General features: G+C 40.7%; 1 protein-coding gene across 5 annotated transcripts; it reads left to right on the top strand.

Moving 5' to 3' along the window:
- The first annotated feature begins 12 nt into the window (after positions 1-12).
- On the top strand, positions 13-19,305 carry mia2 (MIA SH3 domain ER export factor 2). 5 transcript variants are annotated; one of them, XM_077538071.1, is made up of 28 exons: positions 13-443; positions 583-716; positions 3,340-3,426; positions 3,520-7,555; positions 7,686-7,823; positions 8,766-8,797; positions 10,560-10,691; positions 10,882-10,903; positions 11,066-11,154; positions 11,244-11,312; positions 11,842-11,952; positions 12,049-12,120; positions 12,383-12,487; positions 12,663-12,785; positions 12,874-13,044; positions 13,785-13,875; positions 15,009-15,076; positions 15,152-15,222; positions 15,290-15,391; positions 15,473-15,569; positions 15,699-15,766; positions 16,322-16,407; positions 17,111-17,224; positions 17,390-17,539; positions 17,686-17,817; positions 17,899-17,948; positions 18,017-18,170; positions 18,255-19,305. In XM_077538071.1, exons 1-28 carry the CDS (start codon positions 323-325, stop codon positions 18,461-18,463), a joined length of 6,834 nt encoding a protein of 2,277 aa, XP_077394197.1. In that variant the 5' UTR covers positions 13-322; the 3' UTR covers positions 18,464-19,305. The 5 variants fall into 5 exon arrangements, with proteins under 5 accessions (XP_077394197.1, XP_077394196.1, XP_077394198.1 ...); XM_077538070.1 differs by having other exon boundaries at positions 15-443; positions 17,665-17,817; XM_077538073.1 differs by having other exon boundaries at positions 32-443; positions 3,520-4,597; positions 17,665-17,817.
- The last annotated feature ends 1,066 nt before the right edge of the window (positions 19,306-20,371 follow it).

Raw genomic sequence — 20,371 nt, 5'->3', positions numbered from 1 at the left:
CTAATTTTTTTTTCTTTTCCCCCTTCATTTCAAAATAACAGTGTACTCACCACACTTGTTTTGTTCAAGTTACTGAGCTGTTCATTAATATTAATTTTACTTGAATTGAACCTATGACCACGAAACAAACACACATAGGATATAATTCCGTTGCAACGTTAATGATTACCCTGTGCGGGGTTTAGATCTAATCGCGGCTCCTATTGAGTGTTAAACATAGCTTAAGGTCAGAGGCAAATGTCCACTTCCCAGCGCCACTGATTGAGATCATTTCACCAAACAGCCTGTTTTTGCTTGATGTATTCTTGTGGAAACATCAAGAATGACCCTTTCGCAGACTGGCATTATATTATGGAGTACAAGCATGTTTTTTGTGCTTTTACCACAATTGAGCCATGGATTACTGTCTGACTTCAAGATCTGTGGAGATTCAGAGTGTGAAAGTAAGTTGGACAGTAAATAACTAAAAAGTGTACACATTTTTTTGATCACTGTACTGTATTTTAAAGGCTACTTTTGGCTCACTGATTTTTCCGTGTGTGTGCGTGTACGTTTACATCTGTCTGTACTGTATGTGTGCAGCCCTAATGAGCAGGGTGCGTGCAGTAAGGAATCACCATGGAAAGGATTGTCGTTTCCTGAGCTTCCGACAAGGAGAAACCATATTTGTGTACCATAAATTGACTGGAAAGAGGAGCGATCTGTGGGCTGGCAGTGTATGTCTGACTATTAATCATAACCTGTATGATAAGGAACATCCATCCATCCATTTTCTTGACCGCTTATTCCTCACAAGGGTCGAAGGGGGTGCTGGCGCCTATCTCAGCTGGCTCTGGGCAGTAGGCGGGGACACCCTGGACTGGTTGCCAGCCAATCGCAGAGCACACAGAGACAAACAACCATCCACACTCACAAGCACACCTAGGGACAATTCAGAGCGCCTAATGAACCTGCCATGCATGTCTTTGGAATGTGGGAGGAGACCGGAGTACCCGGAGAAGACTCACGCGGGCACGGGGAGAACATGCAAACTCCACCCAGGAAGGCCGCAGCCTGGACTCGAACCGGAGTCCTCAGAACTGGGAGGCGGACGTGCTAACCACTTGACCGCCGCCTTGATAAGGCACAATACAGCAAAATAACCATACGCATATTTTATAGTAAATTTTTTCCATGTATTCTTGGGTTTCTGATGTCAGGGAGAGATTGACCTAACCCTCAAAGTAATCGGTGTTTTTATTGTAATTTCATAGCACAGTCAAAGACAAAAAGTTTACTGACCATACATCCTAGAAATAGGATCGGCTCCAGTGTGGATGTGAAATGGATGGAGCAATAACATTGGCTATTTCCTTTCAAAATCAAGGTTATCATTTAAACATTTGAAAGTGGATTATTTGAATTGGCAATATAGGAAAACGTACAATTAGACATTGGTGACTCAAATTAGACAATGTTAACTGATTATGATTAATCAGAAAAGGTCATTGATGGTTTCATATTTTGGGTCATATAGAGGTCGGATGCCTATCAAAGAATGCATTTTTGGATTTCTTGTGACAACACAAATAATTTGATATGCATATTAACATACATGGGTCTTCTTCTTCTTCTTCAATGACCCTTATTTGGCCTTTGATACGCTAACCCAACAGTGCCGGGCATTTTGAGCATGAAGACCAAGTACAAAATATTCAATATTCTTTGGGGAACCCCAAAGCATTTTCACGCCTTTGTCCCCAGGATTTGGTCATGGGACCAGGTTGATCCGCTACTACTTGGCGATCTAATCTTGCTACAGAAGTTGTCTCCAGGTGTGTGGAATGTCACCTCTCTGACAGGGAAGGAGCCAAAGCTGGTGTGCAAGGTTGAGATGTCCCAACTAGATATAATCGGGCTCAACTCAATACACAGCTAGTCCTCTCGAGAGGCACTCTTCCACTCTAGTGTTGCCCACAATGAGAGAGGCACGTGTGGGCATACTTACTGCCCCCCAGTTTGCTTCTCCCTGGTGGACAAGACGGTAACATGTCTCCGGCTCCGGGTGGGAGGACGGGTCCTGTTTGTGCCTATGCATCAAACAGCAGTTTAGCGTAGCCACTTTTTTTTAGAGTCCGAGGAGGTGCTGGAGAGCGCTCCCATTGGGGACTCCATCATTCTGCTGGGGGACTTAATGCACATGTGGGCAATGAGTCATTGCCAATGACTGAAAGGAATAGCCCCTTCGATCAGAAACACATCGATGTTCTGTTATTGAACTTCTGTTCTGTGCTTGTCACGAATTGTCCATAACAAACACCATGGTCAAAAATATGGGTGTCCATACATGCATTGGCACCAGGACACTGTTAGGTCTCACTTCGATGATCACATATCTTGGGCACGAGCGTGAAGAGCGTGGCGGAACTGTCAACCGATCACTATCAGGTGGGGTTTGTTGGCTACGATGGTGAGGTAAGATGGCGGTGCGACCTGGAAAACCCAAACGGATTGTGAGCGTCTGCTAGGGAACGTCTGGCAGTCCCCTGTCAGAAGAAGCTTCAACACCCACCTCCGGCAGACCTCTGCCCACACCAAAGAAGAGGCAGGGGACATTGGGTACGAGTGGCTCATGTGGCTCACCGCCAAGATTGAGGCGGCTGACTAGAGCAGCTGTAAGGTGGTCGGTGCCTGTCATGGTGGCAATCTCCAAGTCTGTTGGCAGTAAAGGAGTCCTGTCAGACCTTTTTGGCTTTAGGGCACTCAAGAGGCGACAGAACACAACTTTGGTGGTCATTGAGTCAAAAACTAAGGTGTGGGAGGAGTTTGGTTATGACCTGGAGAATGACTTTCAAATTACTTCAAGGATATCCCAGGTACAAGCAGCCGAAATGTGTTTCCACCGGCAGGGTGTCTGGTCTCTTGTGCAGGGATAGCGTTAGAAGCTCGGTCATCTGGTAGGGGCGCAGAGTAGAGCTGCTTCTCCTCCACATCGAGAAGAGCTAAATGAGGTGGCTTGGGCATCTGGTTTGGGTGTCTCCTATACGCCTCCTTGGTGAGGAGTTCCGGGCATGTCCCACCGGGTGAGGCTCTGGGGGACGGCCCAGGACATGCTGGAGAGACTATGTATCCCAGCTGGCCTGGAAACACCTCAGGACCCCTCCTCCCCAGAAGAGTACGATGAAGTGGCTGTAGTGGGGGAAGTCTGGGCTTCCCTGCTAAACCTACTGCCTCTGCAACCTGTACCTGGACTAGTGGAAGAAGGTGGATGGATGGATTTTTAATTAATTGAGCTGCGTCTCTGCTCTGATGTCTTTTTTTTTCAAGATGGATGATTGAACCACTTTATTCTGATTTCAGATGAACAAACAGTTTGGGTATTTTCCAAAAGACGCTGTAAAAGAGGAACAGAAGTTTGCAACTAAGGAGACAGAAGTTGTAACACAGGTATATACTTTATAACTACATTTATAACATTAGATGTGTTTAGTAAGAATGTGTTACTTTGCTAGCTAAACTACATATTCTCTTTTCATTAAGGAATCCGATTTTCTGTGTCTCAGCGAGTTTGGCTATCCCATTGACTCCAGTCATTTGAACACAGATGATGATGATGATGATGATTTTGGTCTGAAGAGCCTACCTGAGGAGGTTGAAACAAGTCAAACAAGCAATTACTCTGACGAAACAAATGCTGCAACTATTTCAACATCTAAAGATTCTACTTCAGAATCTTATAGCGCACTGAGAGAAGAGGCTGAAAATCGGGGCAATGGTGCTGCCAAGACTAAGCAGGAATCTCCTGAAAACATTGTGGAACTGAAGGAAACAGGTGGGTCTCCCACCTCTTCCTGGCTCAGTTCTTCAGTGACAGGATGGTTAGGTATAGGAAAACAGGAGGAACCTGAAAATTCAGTTGAAGTAAAGAAGAAGCATTTGATGCATGAAGAAGATTCGCTCACAACTTCAGTGACAGGGTGGCTGGGGTTAAGAAGTGAAGTAAAACCAGTTTCTGCAGAAGACAATCCAAACTGGGGAGAGCAGAACAGAAAAGCTGTTGAGTCTTCAACCATGACTGGATGGCTTGGCTTTGGAGGCAATGAAGAAAAAGACTCTTATGCCGAAAAAAAGGATGATGATGAAAAAGAACCGGACATGAAAACAGCACCAGGAGATAACTTCAGGAGCAGAAAGATGTATCTAGATGTAGATCCCCAACAAATAGAAGAGAAGGAGAATAATGACATGGGGACATTGGGTTGGCTTGGAAATGGACTGTCAAGGACACTCGGGTTTGGCCTTAATGACCAGGACACGAAAGAGACGATACAAGTTAGTAGGGGAGAAGTGGAGAAGGATGAGAAACAGACGGCGTCTAGTTCTTGGTTTGATTTGGGGATCAGTGACATTTTATCATTTGAAAAAGACAACAATGACGGTGACAGAACTGGATCAGACACATGGTCTGACAATATTGTTCAAGGACATGTGAATTCTGACAGCATTCAAGATACATATGCTGATAGCAAGGATAGCGAGTTGGATGACACATCTCAGGTTGATCAAAATAACAACCTTCCACAAAACCAAAGAGAGGACATCTATCTGGTTCCAAATGGTAAGGAAGGAAAAAACAATTTTGACATTTTAGCAAGTAAGAATGATGTCACCTCAATGCACACTTACATGGAATCGAGTTCAGTGGAGCAGTCAGTGAGTGAGAATGAGGATTTAAAAAAAGATAGCCATGATGAGGTGAGTTCGCATGAGTTTACAAATCAGGTTGAAAACATGGTGGATAAATCTAACACATGTGTATATGGTGCTAGTGATGATGAATGTGAACGTGAAAGGAGAGAGAAAGATATGTTGGAAGAGACTGCAAAGAAAAGTCAAGGGCACGAAACTGGGTCTTCTCTGGGTTCCAAAACTGAAGTAAAAGAATCAGAGGAAGATGACACGTGGGAGGAAGTACACAACAAAGAGAAAGGAGAAGATACAGAAGAAGAGAAGTATGTAGAAGATAGTCAAGAGGATATAGAGAAGGAGAAATTACAAGAGAAGAGTCGGGAAGTGTTCATTGAGAGAGCGGCACAAGAGAACTGGAACGTGACTGACAACACACAAGACAACCCTATGGAATTTGGTTCAGACCACTTGAAAAAGAGAGATGCTGAAGTGTTACATGAAAATCTGTCAGAAGGGGATAAAGAAAAGTATTCCTCTCATGGTAGCACACCCAATCAAGATGCCAAAAACATGGAACCCCCTTACCTCCAAGGGGCATTCATTTCCGTGATGAACTTTTTAAAAGAAAGTAGCTTTGTGTCTTCTCTTGGACCCAAAAACGGAGATAAAGAATATAAAGAAGATGAAAAATATGAAGAATTGGATGAGGAAGAGAAACAGAATGACATAAAGAAGATAGAAGAGGAAGACACTCAAATGTTGTTAGGGAATCGGAACGAGATTGTAGAGGGACAAGAGAAACAGCGAGAGGAGCCGACATCCGGGAAAAAGCCTGAAATCTTGGAAGAGTTACAAGTTAAGACATCAGAAGAGTTAACAGAGATGGATCAATTACACGATAAGACGGAGGGGGAGTTTATAGAGAATGGGAAGCAGGAGAATGTGGAGGAGTTAAAGGACACAAAGAAGGAAAGAGTTAATGAGTTGATGCAGGAGGAGGAAGTAAAAGAGTTTGAAGATAAGAAGCAGGAAGGAATTGAGAAGGAGTTAGACTATTTCAAGTGGGAGAAGTTTGAAGAGCAGGACAAGCCAAACAATATAGAGGAGATTGATGACAAGAAGCTTGGAGAACTCAAGGATTTTATACAGAAGGTGGAGGCAGAGGACTTTGAAGATAAGACACAGGAAAGGTTTGAAAGAGGAGAGAAAAGTGACACTGTGGATGTGTTAGTAGAGAAGATACAAGAAGTGGCGCAGGAATTAAAGGAAGAGAAACTACAAGTGTTTAAAGACAAACAGGAGCAGCACGAGGTGATAAAGTTAGAGCAGAAAAAGGGAGACGTGAGTGGTGAGTCAGGAGAAGAGTTTGAAGACCAGGTGCAAGAGGAGGGGGAAAAGTTACAAGAAAAGAAACATATAGTGGATGGTGAGTCTGTACAGGGGTTAGGAGACAAGAAGCAAGAAGAATTAGAACACAAGGAGCAAGATGAAGGGGACACGTTTCAGAAGAATAGTAAAATGGATAGTGACTCAGTAGAAAATTTTAAAAACAAACTGAAAGAAGAGTTCAAAGATGAGGAGGTGGAAAAGATACAGAAGTTTGAAGAAGATGGTGAGTCAATAAAAGAGTTAGAAAAAGAGGGGAATATGGAGGAGGAGAACAAAGTGAAGACACAGGAAGAGGCAAGTGACTTAGAGAAGTTGAATGAGTTTGAAAATGAGAAACTGGAATATTTAATATATAAGCCAGAAAAAGTTGAGGAGAAACAGACAGAAGAGGTCAGAAAGTGGAAACTTGTTGAGGACTTAGAAGAGGGAACACTTGAGGAGTTAGTGCAGGTCAAAGAAGAGGAAAGTCAAGAATTTACTTGGGAGTTAAAGGTAAATGAAGACATGCAGAATGCTAGTCACTTTGTGGATAGCAAGAATGCTACTGAGGAAATGGAGAGTCTTGAATGTATGGATGAGCAGTGTACTCAATCTGAACAAGATGCAATCACAAGAGAGGGAGAAGAACATAGTTTTGATGATGAAGCAAATCTTCTGTATGATGCAGCAACACTAACAGACATTTTCTTAACAGTCGGAACACAAGAGGACTCCCTAGAGGACATTGAGCCTGATCTTACTGGTTTGTCGTTCGATCAGAACAAAAGTGAGCACACAGAAAATGTAACACGTTCAGATGGGAGGGATGCAGATACAATTTTTCAGAATATTTATTCAATTGAGACTGAGAGTAATGAAAAAACAATGAAGTGTAAGGCAAGGAATGCAGGATGCGAAAATGAATCCAGAAACAATGGAAAGAAAAGAGAGATGGATCAGTTTGATGAAAAAAATGAAGTTACAACAGAAACTGGAGGAGTATTTGGCCGCTTTCAGGGTCACAAACATGAGCTGGATTCCACAACAAATAGTGATTATAAAGACTTGCAAAAAAGCTTGCAATCAGCATCTCCATACCTGACACAAAATTTCCATTCCAATTTTTTGCCTCCAAACACAGCAAAGCCCCACCAAGCAACCCCTCTGTCCAAAAACTACAAGACTCTCCAAGACCATTTGAGCACAGAAGAGACAACCATTTTGGCTGAGATATTTGGGAAGAAGAAATTTGAAAGATTGGATTACATTCTTGGCCACACAGATGTATTCACTGAAGACATTGATCGTGATGAATCAATATTGTTGGATATAGAAACAATTCTGCATCACCAAAGGGAGAGACTTTTAGCACCAAGCATGAGATTCTCTGATGCACCAGAAGAGGAAAAAGAAAAGACCAGAACTATTATTGCAATTCAGAAACTAGAAGTACTTCTGAAAAGAGCGAGGGACACTTTCAACACCAGAAAGTCAGACATCAAGAGAGCAAACGCTCCAGGTATACAGTATATCAACATATATATTGCCACAGAGAGCATCTAAAAAATGGCATTTACATCACATTCAGTTTCTTCATTTGAGTATGCGTTTTATTTGCAATGACACAACCCGTGTGTTTCCTAATACAGCTCAGCCAAGTTGTGTTGGTGCATCTTGCTCCACATACAGCAAAGATCAAGAAACTATGGAGACAGTGAGTGTAATGGTGGAGAAACAGAAGGATGGAGGCCCAGAGAAAAATAAGGAAGATGACAATAAAAGAGGAGGTAAAGAAATGTCCCTGTTGGAGAAAATCAGTCAATCTCAGTCAGACCATACCACCACAGTGACTGGAAGGTTGGCTGGAAAACCGTCCTATCACACACAACCTACAGTAAAGGAGTACTGTATATCAATATTCAAGACCAGAGGTCACCAACCTTTTTGAAACTGAGAGCTAATGGTAGTAATTAATGTGAAGACGCTGATTATGCTATTATTTAATTAGGAAACATAAAAATCAATACACGTATGCCACACTTTATTTCTATAAATCCATGCCAATTTTTACTGTTTACGTTTTAAATGATCAGTTCTGGAATATCACTTGAAAATCACAGTGTTCCATCCCTGGTGTACTATTTTTAAAACAGGCCCATGAACTACTCATTGGGGATAGGGGTGGAGGGTTTTTTTGTGTTTTTTTTTGCAACCCGTACTGCGTTGGTGACCTCTGTTCTGAATTGTCTAATCCAGTAGTGTTGTTTCCACTCAACTCCATACTCATAATTAGTGTTGTTCCGATACTGTTTTTTGGCCCTCGATACCGATTGCGGTACCCAGCTTTGCAGTATCGGCCGAGACCGAAACCATTCCGATACTTAGGTTTTTTTTCCTCAACATGAAAAAGCTGTCCTGCCATTGGTTCAGAGCATTCAAGGGCCAATAGGATATCAGATTGGCATGCAGTGAACATGTCACATATCAGTGAATATCGTGCACGAGCAAGACACAAGATGCTGCATCCAAAATCCTATATTAGTGTTAGAATTAATGGTATCAGCATGTTACTTGTGAGTACTGTACTCACCGATACTGATACCACTGTTTTAATGCAGTATCGGCGCCTCTGCCGATACCAGTATCGGTATCGGAACAACACTACTCATAATTATTACATATGAATTGCTCATAAAGAATTTTCAAATGTCTTTTTTTTTCCCCTCCAGGGATAATGGCACAGATTCAGGACATTACTCAGGTAAACTGTATTTATTTAGCTATCGATTTTGGATAACTGGTATGTATACCAGTTATCCAAAATCGATTCAACCAGTTCAATATGTGGATATATATTTAATTGCAGAAGTAGCTCGCGATTTTCTGGATCCATTCAGTGCACTGTGCTTCTTTAAGAAACTGAGCTTACAATGTGTAACTCCCTCCCACTTTCATGTACAGTATTTGCGTTTGTCTCAGTCAACATTACTGACATTGTGGTTCGGTTCCACACAGGCCAACATGCAAGCCACTTTAATGTAAAGACTAATGTACACTTCTAGACTGGGAGGTATTCTGAAATGGACGACAGTAAAACTGTTTCGGTGAGTTATTCGTACTTGAGGAATTTATAATTGAGTGAGCTAAAAGCCGACTGACAAGTTTGTTTACAATCAGGTGATCCATATGTTCATAGGTAGAGCAGAGCTTGCTGTTTTGTATACTAATCAGATCAACCTATCACTAAACATTTTAGTGTACCTTTTTTTGTTTGTTTGTTTTGGTGTTTATAGGACGTGACACCTGTTTCTGTTGCTGTTATTTGGAAGCGCTCAAATCTGCCAGTGTGGCATTTTGCGTTTGGTGACGTTGCGGGTCAACTATTTACTAAAGTAGGGAAGCTGAACATTTTCTGTAGAGCCTATACGAATGAGTGAATATTTTTTTTAATTGAATGTTTTGATGTTTTAACTTTATTCAAATGTAAATTTTAATTCGCGAGTAATATCAGTGTGAAGCCTCTCTAACCGGGAGAATGACAACCCTTTTCGATAACCATCTACCCTTTGTAAAAGGTAGATTGGTTTAGTCCACAGCGCTGTGGATAGGATGTTGGCTCACGGCTTACCGGGTTACTTCTAATGACAGTTTTGATTAATATTTTGACGATATTAACCAAATGAGCGAATTCAGTCATGTCGGAAGACTCGGCAAGTGACAGTTTGGGCAGCAGAGTGATGGACTATCGGTCGACTGTTGAGACTTACTATGGTGTCGCTGTGGAGAAAGTCAAGGATGTACGTTATGTGGCAAGATTCGTTAGCATTTTCTGCTAGCGGCACACAGCTGACGAATGCTTGTCAGCCACGGTGTTTTATTATGCTTCCCTTTGGCATCTTTCAGCGTTGACTACGTTTGTGGCATGTGAATTCTGCCACCCTGCTGTCACTGTATATTGTGTGGTTGAATCGTGGCTTTTGAAATGTGTGTTTAACTCATTAAAGACGTGGCTGCTAATTGTTAGCCTGCTGGCCAACGATATTGCTCTGCATTAGGTCCAGTGGAACATTTACTATATAAACATAAACAAACAAACATACATACATTTAATTGTTTTTAAAGTCACTGAGACATTTAGTTATTTTCAGATTCTGATTCTACAAATATGTATGATTCTATAAAAAATAATAAATAACTGCAGGTTAAGCAATTTTATCGGTGTAACTTATTTCAAACCATAATACACTACTCATAAGAAGTTTATGGTATTAGGCTTACTTTTGGAAATTTTAGGATGAACCAAATGCACTGCACCTTACAGGTGAACTTCATTTGATCTTCTCGAAACTTTTGAATGTCATGCTGTTAAATATTTCACTACTTTTTGCAAAATTAGCCGTTGTCTTTGCATTTGGGTGATCTCTTTTGGCCTTATTTGGCATAAGACGATAACATGATGCTACGAATGAACACTGTTAAATTATACTAAGAAATGTTTGGGGTTTTCTAACCACCCATTCCAGGTTGTGTCCTCACTGCCTGATGACATCCGACCCGGGCCTGACTTCTACGGAATCCCATGGGAACCAATTATCATCTCAAGTCTGGTGGGGCTGGTGACCATGTTATTGTTTAGTTGCAGATGTTATAGCTCAGTGAGTATACTGTACATGCACACACAAATAACTTTGCCTGTAATTGATTGGTGTATAGTTGTGTTTTTGTTTTATTTATTATGAATAAGGTTCACATTTGAAATACAGTGTTTAATTGACTATTGTAACCATTAAACAATAGTTAATGGCAAATTGAGGCCCGTAATAATGTTTCCCTATTTTAAAACAGGTCAAAAGCAGAATGTATCAACGTAAGTTTCCTCCTCTTTGAAATATTACTGTATCTATTATGCAAATATATTATATGGAAAATGTGTTCTACCAATGTCAGTGCTCTAATTTGTACTATGATTCATACTGCTTATGCATTCTTAGATGTACCCAAATACAGTACCGTCATTTTCCTTTACCAGGTAAAGAGTGGTGGATGGCTAGGCAGGTTGCACAACTGCTTGAAGAGAAGTGTGAAGTCCTGGAAAATCTCAGTAAATGTCAGCAAGAGGTTTGTACTTTTTTTTTTTTTCTTGCATTTTGCATTTGTCACAGTGAACCCCAAAAGCAGTTTTTGAATCGTCTTTTTTATGTTTTTAGTATGATGAGCTAGAGAACTCATTAAGTGACAGTGGCGCCTTAGCGGAAACCCATATGGCAGATCTGGAGGTAAGGCAGATCTTACAATATATTTAAGAGACCATTAAATGCCAATGTTTATTGGAGCGGGCTGCTATTAATAACTTAAAATAAATGACCTGTTTAAAAGATTTGCAGTTAAGTGTCATTCCCGTATAACTCCTTAAGTATCATTCTTGTACTACTCTCAGGGGTATTAAATGCAGTGTCTACAAACATACAGACTTTTATTTAACAAAACTGATTTATTGGTTCCATAACAAAACTGTAAAATGTGAACCTAGGCATCAGTCAATGCTCTTTTTATCTCTTTACATTGTTCAATTGCTCATACAATCAAAACTGTTTAGGATTTTTAGAAAATGTTTTATGGCCATTTATTATTATACATATTATGAACTTGTTATCAATTCATTAAATTTCTTTACAAGTATTATATTGAAATACTGACCTCAAGTTATAGAAAGTGTTTGTCACGTTTGTTTATTACTGTACAAATATTCGTGTTGACCTGTTAACCTTCTGCTCATCTCGTTTCCTTTTTTCCGGACTCATTCAGGTTAGAGCCCGACAGTTAGACCATGCTAAAACTCAACTGGAAGAAAATCTACAAGAACTGAAGGATCAGTTGGATCAGCAGCGAGCACACAGAATAGAACAGGAACAAAAGGTAAGTTTGCATTTCTCCTGGTTTAGAACAGCTGATCATGAACGAGGGTCAAAGAAGGTGGTGTTATTTGTGATATTACATTTTAATTCCTTTAAGATCACACTCCTTGAGCAGAGCATGGAAACGATGGAGGAGGAAACCAAGGAGCTACAATCACAAGAAGAACAGGTGACTTTCATTGCTGAAGGACTCTTGTCCAGTGTAATTGTAAATGGATCTTAAAATTTTGGAGATTACCTATTTGTCAAAACAAAACTTTTTAAATTTTGAATAATATTTGACAAAATGTGTGTAGTCAAAAGTCAAATTATTTGATCTCCAAAGGCAGCAGTTATCAATATATTTGCTGTACGTGGTTTTGTACTTTAACTTCTGCGTCTGTGCCTCCTGTGTTTCATACGTCGACACGCTTGTCTTTTTCCTTCCCAAGGCTCAAACCACCATTAAAGTATACAATATGAACAGTGAAAGACTACAGAGGAATCTGGAAACAGCTGGAGAAGAAAACATTCTGCTCAAGGAGAGTAATACACAGGTAAGACAATACACCTGTTAATTAAAATGTTGATAAGGTAAACTGAGAGATTCTTCCAGGTCTATCAAGTCAATGTTCCTTTTGCCATCTCTGTGACTGACTGTGTTTTTCTGTCTTTTTATTGGCCAATTTCATGTCTGTCATTCAGTATTTTTTGTGTGTGTTCTTTGTGCAGTTAAGGCAACAGGTGGAGGGTTGGGCGGAGCGAGTGAGTGAGCTGGAGGAGGAGATGAGGAGGTATGAATTGGCCCACAGTGGAATGGTGCAGGATGTGGCCAACAAGGATGAGCGTATAATGGTATGACTGCTTGGCCTTGAGATGCCTTAATCAATTGATAGAACGCCTTGATCTCCAAATTCTATGAACCCAACACATTTGCTTTCAGTCCCTCACTGATCGGCTGCTGGGGATGAAAGCTTGGGATGCTGATCTAGAGGGAGATGGAAGCGACGCATCCAAGGGGAGCACAGGAAGAGCCGACAGGAATGGAAAAGTAGATGGAAACAACTCAGAAATCCATCTCCAGAAAGTCCAAAAGCTTATTTATGCTGCTAAGGTAAATAAACTATACTGAAGTACATTTGAGCATTCTTGCAATTTTACCATGTACAAATACTTCATTACGTGGAATTTCCTTGAATCTTTAACTTCATTTGCTTTATACTTATGAAACTTTTCACTTTTACTGACTACATTTACTAAATAAAATGTATCATTGATTCTGACACATGTATCCTGACCATCTTCATTACTGGTTACTTCAAAATAAAATCCAAATAAATTATTGATTTAATAATGCCTGACCTGCAGAGCATAGAACAGAAGAAGAGTCCTACCTGTACTTATGTAGTAGAGGGAGGTCATGAAAATGAGATGCAGGTAGTCTTTATACAGGTGCTTCTCTCCGTCGCTTGTTCCGTATTTAGCCTGCAGATACAAGCATGAAGTAAACATAAAAAAATGAAAGCAATAGAAATAAAATGAAAAATCAAATTTATAACCACTCACTTTTTAATACTTGTACTTTTACTCCCAGTACTTAAGTATGTGCATTTAATATAAAAAATATACTTTTGAATTGATACTTCAGTACAGCAGTACGGAATTTATTTTCTGTTAAGATTCTGGTACTTCTCAACTATCGCTTTCAGCAACTTTCTATAGGACTGCATATTGCGGCTGATTGCACGGAAAGCTGTAATCAGGACAATTCATCTGAAGATATGTTTGAGGCTTATGATTGATCTAATAAAGAATCCTTCCGTATAACACTAACATGCCATTATTTGTGTGTAGCTAAATGCAGACCTCAAATCAGTTGATGAAGACAAGGATCGAGTGTTTGCCAAACTGAATGATGAAGTAAAAGCTAAAGAGGACCTAGAAGGTGAGTACTCGTTTCAAAGATTTGTTGATTCACTGTTTTGTTTTTTGTTTTTTAATCATTTTACACATCAGCATACGGATTCATGCAAAGGGCTACCAGTTTTATACACTCTTCTGAACTGCTCAAATTACCTGGTGCTGCCTGCTGCCCCCTGCTCCAAAAAAACACCCCAAAATTGTCATGACTGGGTCATGCCAGGCTTAAGTTTGGGTCATGCAAGGGTTATGTTTGGGTCATGACCGTGAGGTCAAGTGTCTGTTTTGAACTGATGTAACCGGCATTTAGTTTCAACCGGTCTTAAGCTATGTGATGTCGGGAGCTATGTGATGTCAAGAATCTTTAATTTCTTTATCTGGTCAACAGCCAATCAGATAATTCAATGTCAGTCCAGTTACCCACATGTCTAGCCATAGCCAATCTGATCGATTCACTGTCTATATAAGCCTAACTGAGGAGTGTGTGTTTTGTCGGATGATTCCTTTGTCCAGCTAGCCACCTGCTTCTCTTTTCCTCGATGCCTTTTCGTTGTTTCTGGTCAAGTCAAGTTAGTCCCACGCCTTTTGAAGTTGTGCGAATAGTGTTCAACTCTTATTTGTGTCTGCGCTTTTGGAATCCAACCCCAGAACATAACCAAAATGTTGAGTGAAAAACACATTAAATACACTAACAATAAAATGTAGACGATGGAAATGTTTCTCATTAAAAGAGTCAATTTAGCTGCCAGGTCGTGGGCAGAGAAACTCTGTGCAAGTGATATTATGTAAATTAGCTTTTCTGTTCCATCAAAAGTTGCCAAAATGAAAATGACTCGGTTGTGCAGCCACCAGTGTTGTACCTGAATGCGTTCGTTCGTTCGTCCATCCATCCATCCATCCATCCATCCATCCATTTTCTTGACATCTTATTCCTCACAAGGGTCACGGGGGTGAACGCGTTCAATAAATGAAAATTCATGAACTTGTGATTTATTCTTTATTTTATTCTACTGTTAATTCTCTAATCTAGCAATTTTGCTAGTGTCATGAGTTTGTGGAAGAATATGTGTCTTTAAATCAGCAGACATGGTGAGACAATAATGGCGATATTGCATAGTTGCAGTCTGTAATTGCCACTGTGTGTGCATTTTCTTGTAGTGAGCATTAAGGACTTGGAGAGTGAGCGCTTATCTATGCAAGCTGACACTGAGCACTACTCCGAACAGGTAGCTCACCTCAATAAAAATATGAGTGTGATTGCAACATTCTGTATTGATTTGTCTCACTTTAATACTGCTCAGGTCCAACGACTACAACAGAAACTCCAAATTATGACGGAAATGTACCAAGAGAATGAGCTCAAACTACACCGGTAATGGTGGCACCTAAGTTTAAGTATTCAAGAATATTATTTTTGAGGACTTTTTTGTTGTGTGCAGGTTGCTGACAGTGGAGGAAAAAGAGCGTCTGCAGAAAGAAGACAAATTGAATAAAGCAGATAAAAACATTGCTTTGGCCATGGAAGAACTCAACAACTACAAGTAGATACTCCTGCAAAACATATTGAAACATAGTAACGTGTGTGGGCTTTGCCTTCAACACGCTTGCCTGTGTCTCGTCAGGCTTCGTGCGGGGGAGATGGAGGAGGAGCTAGAGAAAACCAAGCAGTCGTATCAGACCCAGATATCAGCCCATGAGAAGAAGGCTCACAATAATTGGGTTTGTAGTCCAGAATCTGTTAAAAAAACAAAACAAAAAAAAAACAGATAAACTCTCACCATGGACTATCTTGTGGTCATAATCATAAACTTAAAATTTTGCCTAACTGATTGACTTCTTTTTGTGCAGCTTGCAGCACGTGCAGCAGACAGAGAACTGTCAGATATCAAAAGAGAGAACGCCCTACTCAGGCAGAAGTACGCATCACCACTCGACACCAGCAACCCACCTTCACCACAATTTCAAATTTTTTGAGTTCTCAATTTACTTAAAGGGATCGTTCGGCTTTTTTAACATGAATCTCAATTTGATCCTCACCTCCCGCCTGAAGTTGTTTGCCTTTTCGGCGGAAGTATCAGCTAGCTGGCTGCAGTGCGTCGGTTAGCGTTCTACAGGGCGCCGCGCAGTGATACGAACGAACGAACAGAAAAGTAGTGGCTGGCGGTAATGGCGTCTGACTTTATTCAGAAAAGAGTATTGTGATGGAAATGTATCACGCTTTTGAAAACAAATATTTTTTAGAAGAAAAACGCTTTATTTCCGAGACCCCAGCCAGCTTGCTGGACTATTTTCCTCTCATCCAACGCCGAACCAGAACGCGTGTCACAGAACGCTGTCAGGGGTAAGTCAGTGCTGATCGCACACATGGGAGGTGAGGATCAAATTGAGATTCATGTTAAAAAAGCCGAACGATCCCTTTAACTGTCATGATTTTAGAATGTATGAATAAATTGAAGTGTGTATGTTTACAGGCTCACAGACACTCAGTTTAAGTTGGATGCTCTCGATAAAGATCCGTTCGCCTTGGACAGTCTGGCTAGGCCTTTACCTTTCCGAGGTCAGCAGAAAACATCCATAAAAAGTAGTACGCAGTATTTGAACGGTAGCTTGTACACGCGTAGAGAAAATTGTTGGTAACCCGCTGTTCATATAAGACAAATCCACAGTGGTCACAGAAAGAACTTGAATCAGTCAAAAAAAAAAATAAAGTCATGAAAGGAAAATTAGGCATTGCTTTTGAATTTGGTCCAACATGAATTGTTTTACAAAACAAACTCATTATGCAGGCCTGGACGAAAATGGTCTGTCCACATAACGATAGATGGTGCAATCTAATATTAATGTACTTTGACCTTGGACTTCATCTTTAATTACTTTGGAGGTCGTTCTGGGCTCTTACGCTACCATTCATATTATCCATTTCTAAAATTTGTCATCACATCCAAAGAGGTTGACTATAGTCCCGTGGATCTTCAATTTCTGAATATGTGCAACTGCTTGCTTGTCTATAATTTTCTTTTTAAAATAATTCTATTGCACCACAATTAAATAGCAGTATCTGAATTTCACTGGCTAATTTTCATTAAATTGATAAGTTCTTATTACTTTGGTCAAATTCATGTTTATTCCTTGTGTGACCACTGTGGGTTTTTCCTTCATTAATGTACGGGTATGAATCACAGTTTTGTTCTTGTGTAGCGTAAATGCTCGGCCAAGATGTCCGAGATGTATAAACTCACCAAGCTATTCTCCTCGTCCAGCTGAAAGATTGCCTTATGGTCCTTCTCCTTTGGGTCGGCCTGCGTCTGAAAACCGAGCTTTACTCTCACCTCCCACACTTCTTGAAGGGCCTTTAACCAGACTGTCACCTCGAGGTGTGTCCGCAAATACATAATATCACCACGTAAGCAGCTGTGGTGATCCACTGTTTTTTGGGGGGGGAAAAAGAAAATACTGCTTTTAAGGGACTAAAGCATGTGTGCACAGTTCATTTTCTTTCCGTTTTCCACACGTTCGTTCGGCTCTGGCTGTTTTTCCAGTAACTCGTGGTCCAGCGGAGCCCCCTAGTGGCCAAGGGGAGCGAGAGCAGAGTGGAGGCGCGCACTCGGACAGCGGCTCCATCTCGCCTTCATGGGAAAGAGATCGCAGGGGGCCCCCACCAGGACCCCCTGGGCCATTCCCCCCTCAAGGTGGGTATCTGGATTGTAGTATTATCCTCTCACGTTCAACTGCTCCTCTCTGTAGTCATTTTTCAATGTATTTATTTCAATGAAATTTGATCAAAACATCTTCCATTTTGGTCACTGTTCCTCAGGTTATATGTTTCCTGAACCAGGCGGTCCAGTCTACAGGAGACCCGGTCCCGGTCCTCCCCCAGGAGTGATGGGTCCTCTGCCACCTCCAGGTCCTCCTTTCCCCCATCCAAGGGGTCTTCCTAATTCCGGGCCCCTGGGACCAAACACATCAGGTGTTCATTCCCCCTTTCATCTTCCTGTAAGTGTGTGTCTTCCCCAGTGACTTCATGTTGTGCACTTGTCTGTTGTTCCAGATGGCACAAGTAGAGAAAACAGCCTCGGACCCGATCACGATCACAGAGAGGTTTGTTTGGCGTCCGAACTAAATAGCATTACTGAAGCGAACTTTGTAATGTTGACTTTTTCCATCAGTTCGGTCCCGGTGATCGAAGGACTCCTCCGGAACCGGCTCTCAGAATGGGGCCAGCGCCACCTCCTGGCCCGCCAATTGATGGCCCGTTTCCTCGACGAGCACCCTTTGGACCTCCTGATTTCTTCCCTCCCGGAGGACCTCCCATGATGCCAAGTGAGCAGTCATATTCCTCTTGGATTATCATCATCGTGAATGTCGTATTTGAAGCTGACTCTCTCCACTTTTTGCCGTCTCCAGTCTGGGCTCCTCGGCCAGGGATGATGTTCCCTCCTCGGTACCCTCACGGCGGACCTGCGCCTCCTCACCCGCTTTCTTACGGGCCACCGATGAGGCCTCCTCCACCCGATGGCCTTCCGCCTCCTTCCATGGGCCCTCCCGTGCCACAGCAGAACCTCCCCTCGCTGCCACGCAGCCAATCGCACGATCAGCAAACATCCGCTCCTTAAGATGCCCTTTGAACCCGATCAGGTTTTCACTTGTTTCTTGTTCATACAGCCGCTGCTGATGGAGGAATACCCAAATAGTCAACAATGAACATTGAGGCGTTGAAGTTATCAAGTACTTGAGATTGAGGCTGGTTCTGACATGACTAGCTATATTTGAGCATGTGTCATGTATTTCAACATTTGGAACATGACTGAATGATATCCAGTCCAGGATGCTTACGGTAGCTGATCTTGTGTTACAATTTGCTGACCTGTGATCATTTCTGCACTTCTATCCATCCATTTTGTTCATTGACATTGACACCAATTGGGTAAATCAAGAAAAATATGTTTGGAATGTGGAAGGAAACCCACGCAAGCAAGAGTACAACATGCAAACTCACCGCAGCAAAGTCAGAAGTGAATTTCAAGTCCAGAACTTTGACTGTGAGACACGTGATAATCAAATGCTCCTTTGTGCAGCTCACTTCCACAAAAGAAAATGAGCCACCCAGTTTTGTTTTGTTTTGTTTTTTTAAGTTGAAAAAAGTGCAAAAAGTCATTTGCCAAGCCAAATAGAATCGATACCAGGATAGACTGTGTTGTGACTATGGATTTTATTCCCACTTGTCAGAATGTCATGAGATCAGTTGAGTTTAAAATTCATGTTGTAAACTACGTTGTTAAATTTCAGCTTTGTCATTTTACAATTTATACTGGATTCTTATGTAAATATTTCTTAAATCTGAACTCATCAATGTGAGCAGGTGTCTAAAGAAAAGGCCTGAAGTTTGTCAAGAAAATGAAAAATGCAAAACAACAAAACAAAATGATTGATTAAATAAATAAATGGTGTAAAATGATTGCTGTCTTTGGAATTTTGTCTCGTATACCGTAGCTAACATTTATTAGATTTTAGTATAAATTCTTAAGTTCAGTGCTCAGCTGAAACTGCATTGTGGGGTGAAATTTTGCTATACTTCACACTCAATTGATAATCAAAAGACTGTATTGAATGTTCAAACTGATAAAAACATTTTTATGAAAATATTCCCTCGTTTTGAATTTGGTGTGAAACATTCTAAAAAAAAAAAGTGGCATGTTTAGCAGTCAGCCACCAAGCTTCGCTGTTGGCCTGGTGTCATCTTGGTGATGACCACTGTTTTGTTTGCACCAAACACATTTTGGTACTATGGTCAAAAAGTTTTTTGTTTAAAATTCTTTTGTAGCCTCTTCTCTGGACTGATGCCTTTTTGAACAAGAAGATCCCTCTGATATTATGAAAGCTGGCTGTGAACCATGAATGTTATTTGAGTTAATCAGAAGCACTTAAAATGGTGGCAGGTGTGTGCTGACTCTATGATTTATTTTTTTTTACTTCCCTCTCTATAAAACGTTTTTATATCCACAGTACTTCAAAAAGATCTTGACCTACGCCAATGTCAATTTGCCCATTAATGAAATTAGCAGATGCAAATAAAATACTTTTTCTTCTATTTGTAAAAATAGCTTACCTCTTTGTATTCAAAATTAGTTTTAAGCTAAGAGAAGGGATCTTCAATTTAAGGGCTTTAATTATGTTTGAAATATGTAAAGTGAGGACTAATGTAAACAGATGTGTCTCAGTTTTGGGTGTGAAATTGTGGAATAGTTTTGATAAGCTGAAGCTAATGTTGTAAAAAATAAAATATGAAATCATTCATGCCTATAGTGCCAAAACGTGAAATATTAAGTCGCTTTGATGTCCGTGGAATGATTATTTGTTTTATTGTATTTTTATGTGACTTCATGTGAACATTCCCTGAATGTGAATGTATAGGACTGTTTTGAAATGTTTAAAATTAGTCTTATTGTTTTAGAATATTTTATTAAGTTATACAGGGGTACGAGTTAAAAAAAAAAAAGTGTAACTTCTTTCTACTCCTTTTT

The sequence above is a fragment of the Festucalex cinctus genome, chromosome 12, assembly GCF_051991245.1.
Source record: "Festucalex cinctus isolate MCC-2025b chromosome 12, RoL_Fcin_1.0, whole genome shotgun sequence".
Lineage (NCBI taxonomy): Eukaryota > Metazoa > Chordata > Actinopteri > Syngnathiformes > Syngnathidae > Festucalex > Festucalex cinctus.
The sequence above is the reverse complement of the archived record's forward strand: the minus strand, read 5'-3'. Positions and strand labels throughout refer to the sequence as shown.

Bases quoted from the DNA above. Each gene is read 5' to 3' on its own strand.
- mia2 (XM_077538070.1), top strand. From the start codon at position 323: ATGACCCTTTCGCAGACTGGCATTATATTATGGAGTACAAGCATGTTT. The intron at 7,824-8,765 runs GTAAAGAAATGT...TTTCCCCTCCAG, and splicing joins AGATGACAATAAAAGAGGAG to GGATAATGGCACAGATTCAG. The intron at 15,392-15,472 runs GTAGATACTCCT...GTGTCTCGTCAG, and splicing joins GAAGAACTCAACAACTACAA to GCTTCGTGCGGGGGAGATGG.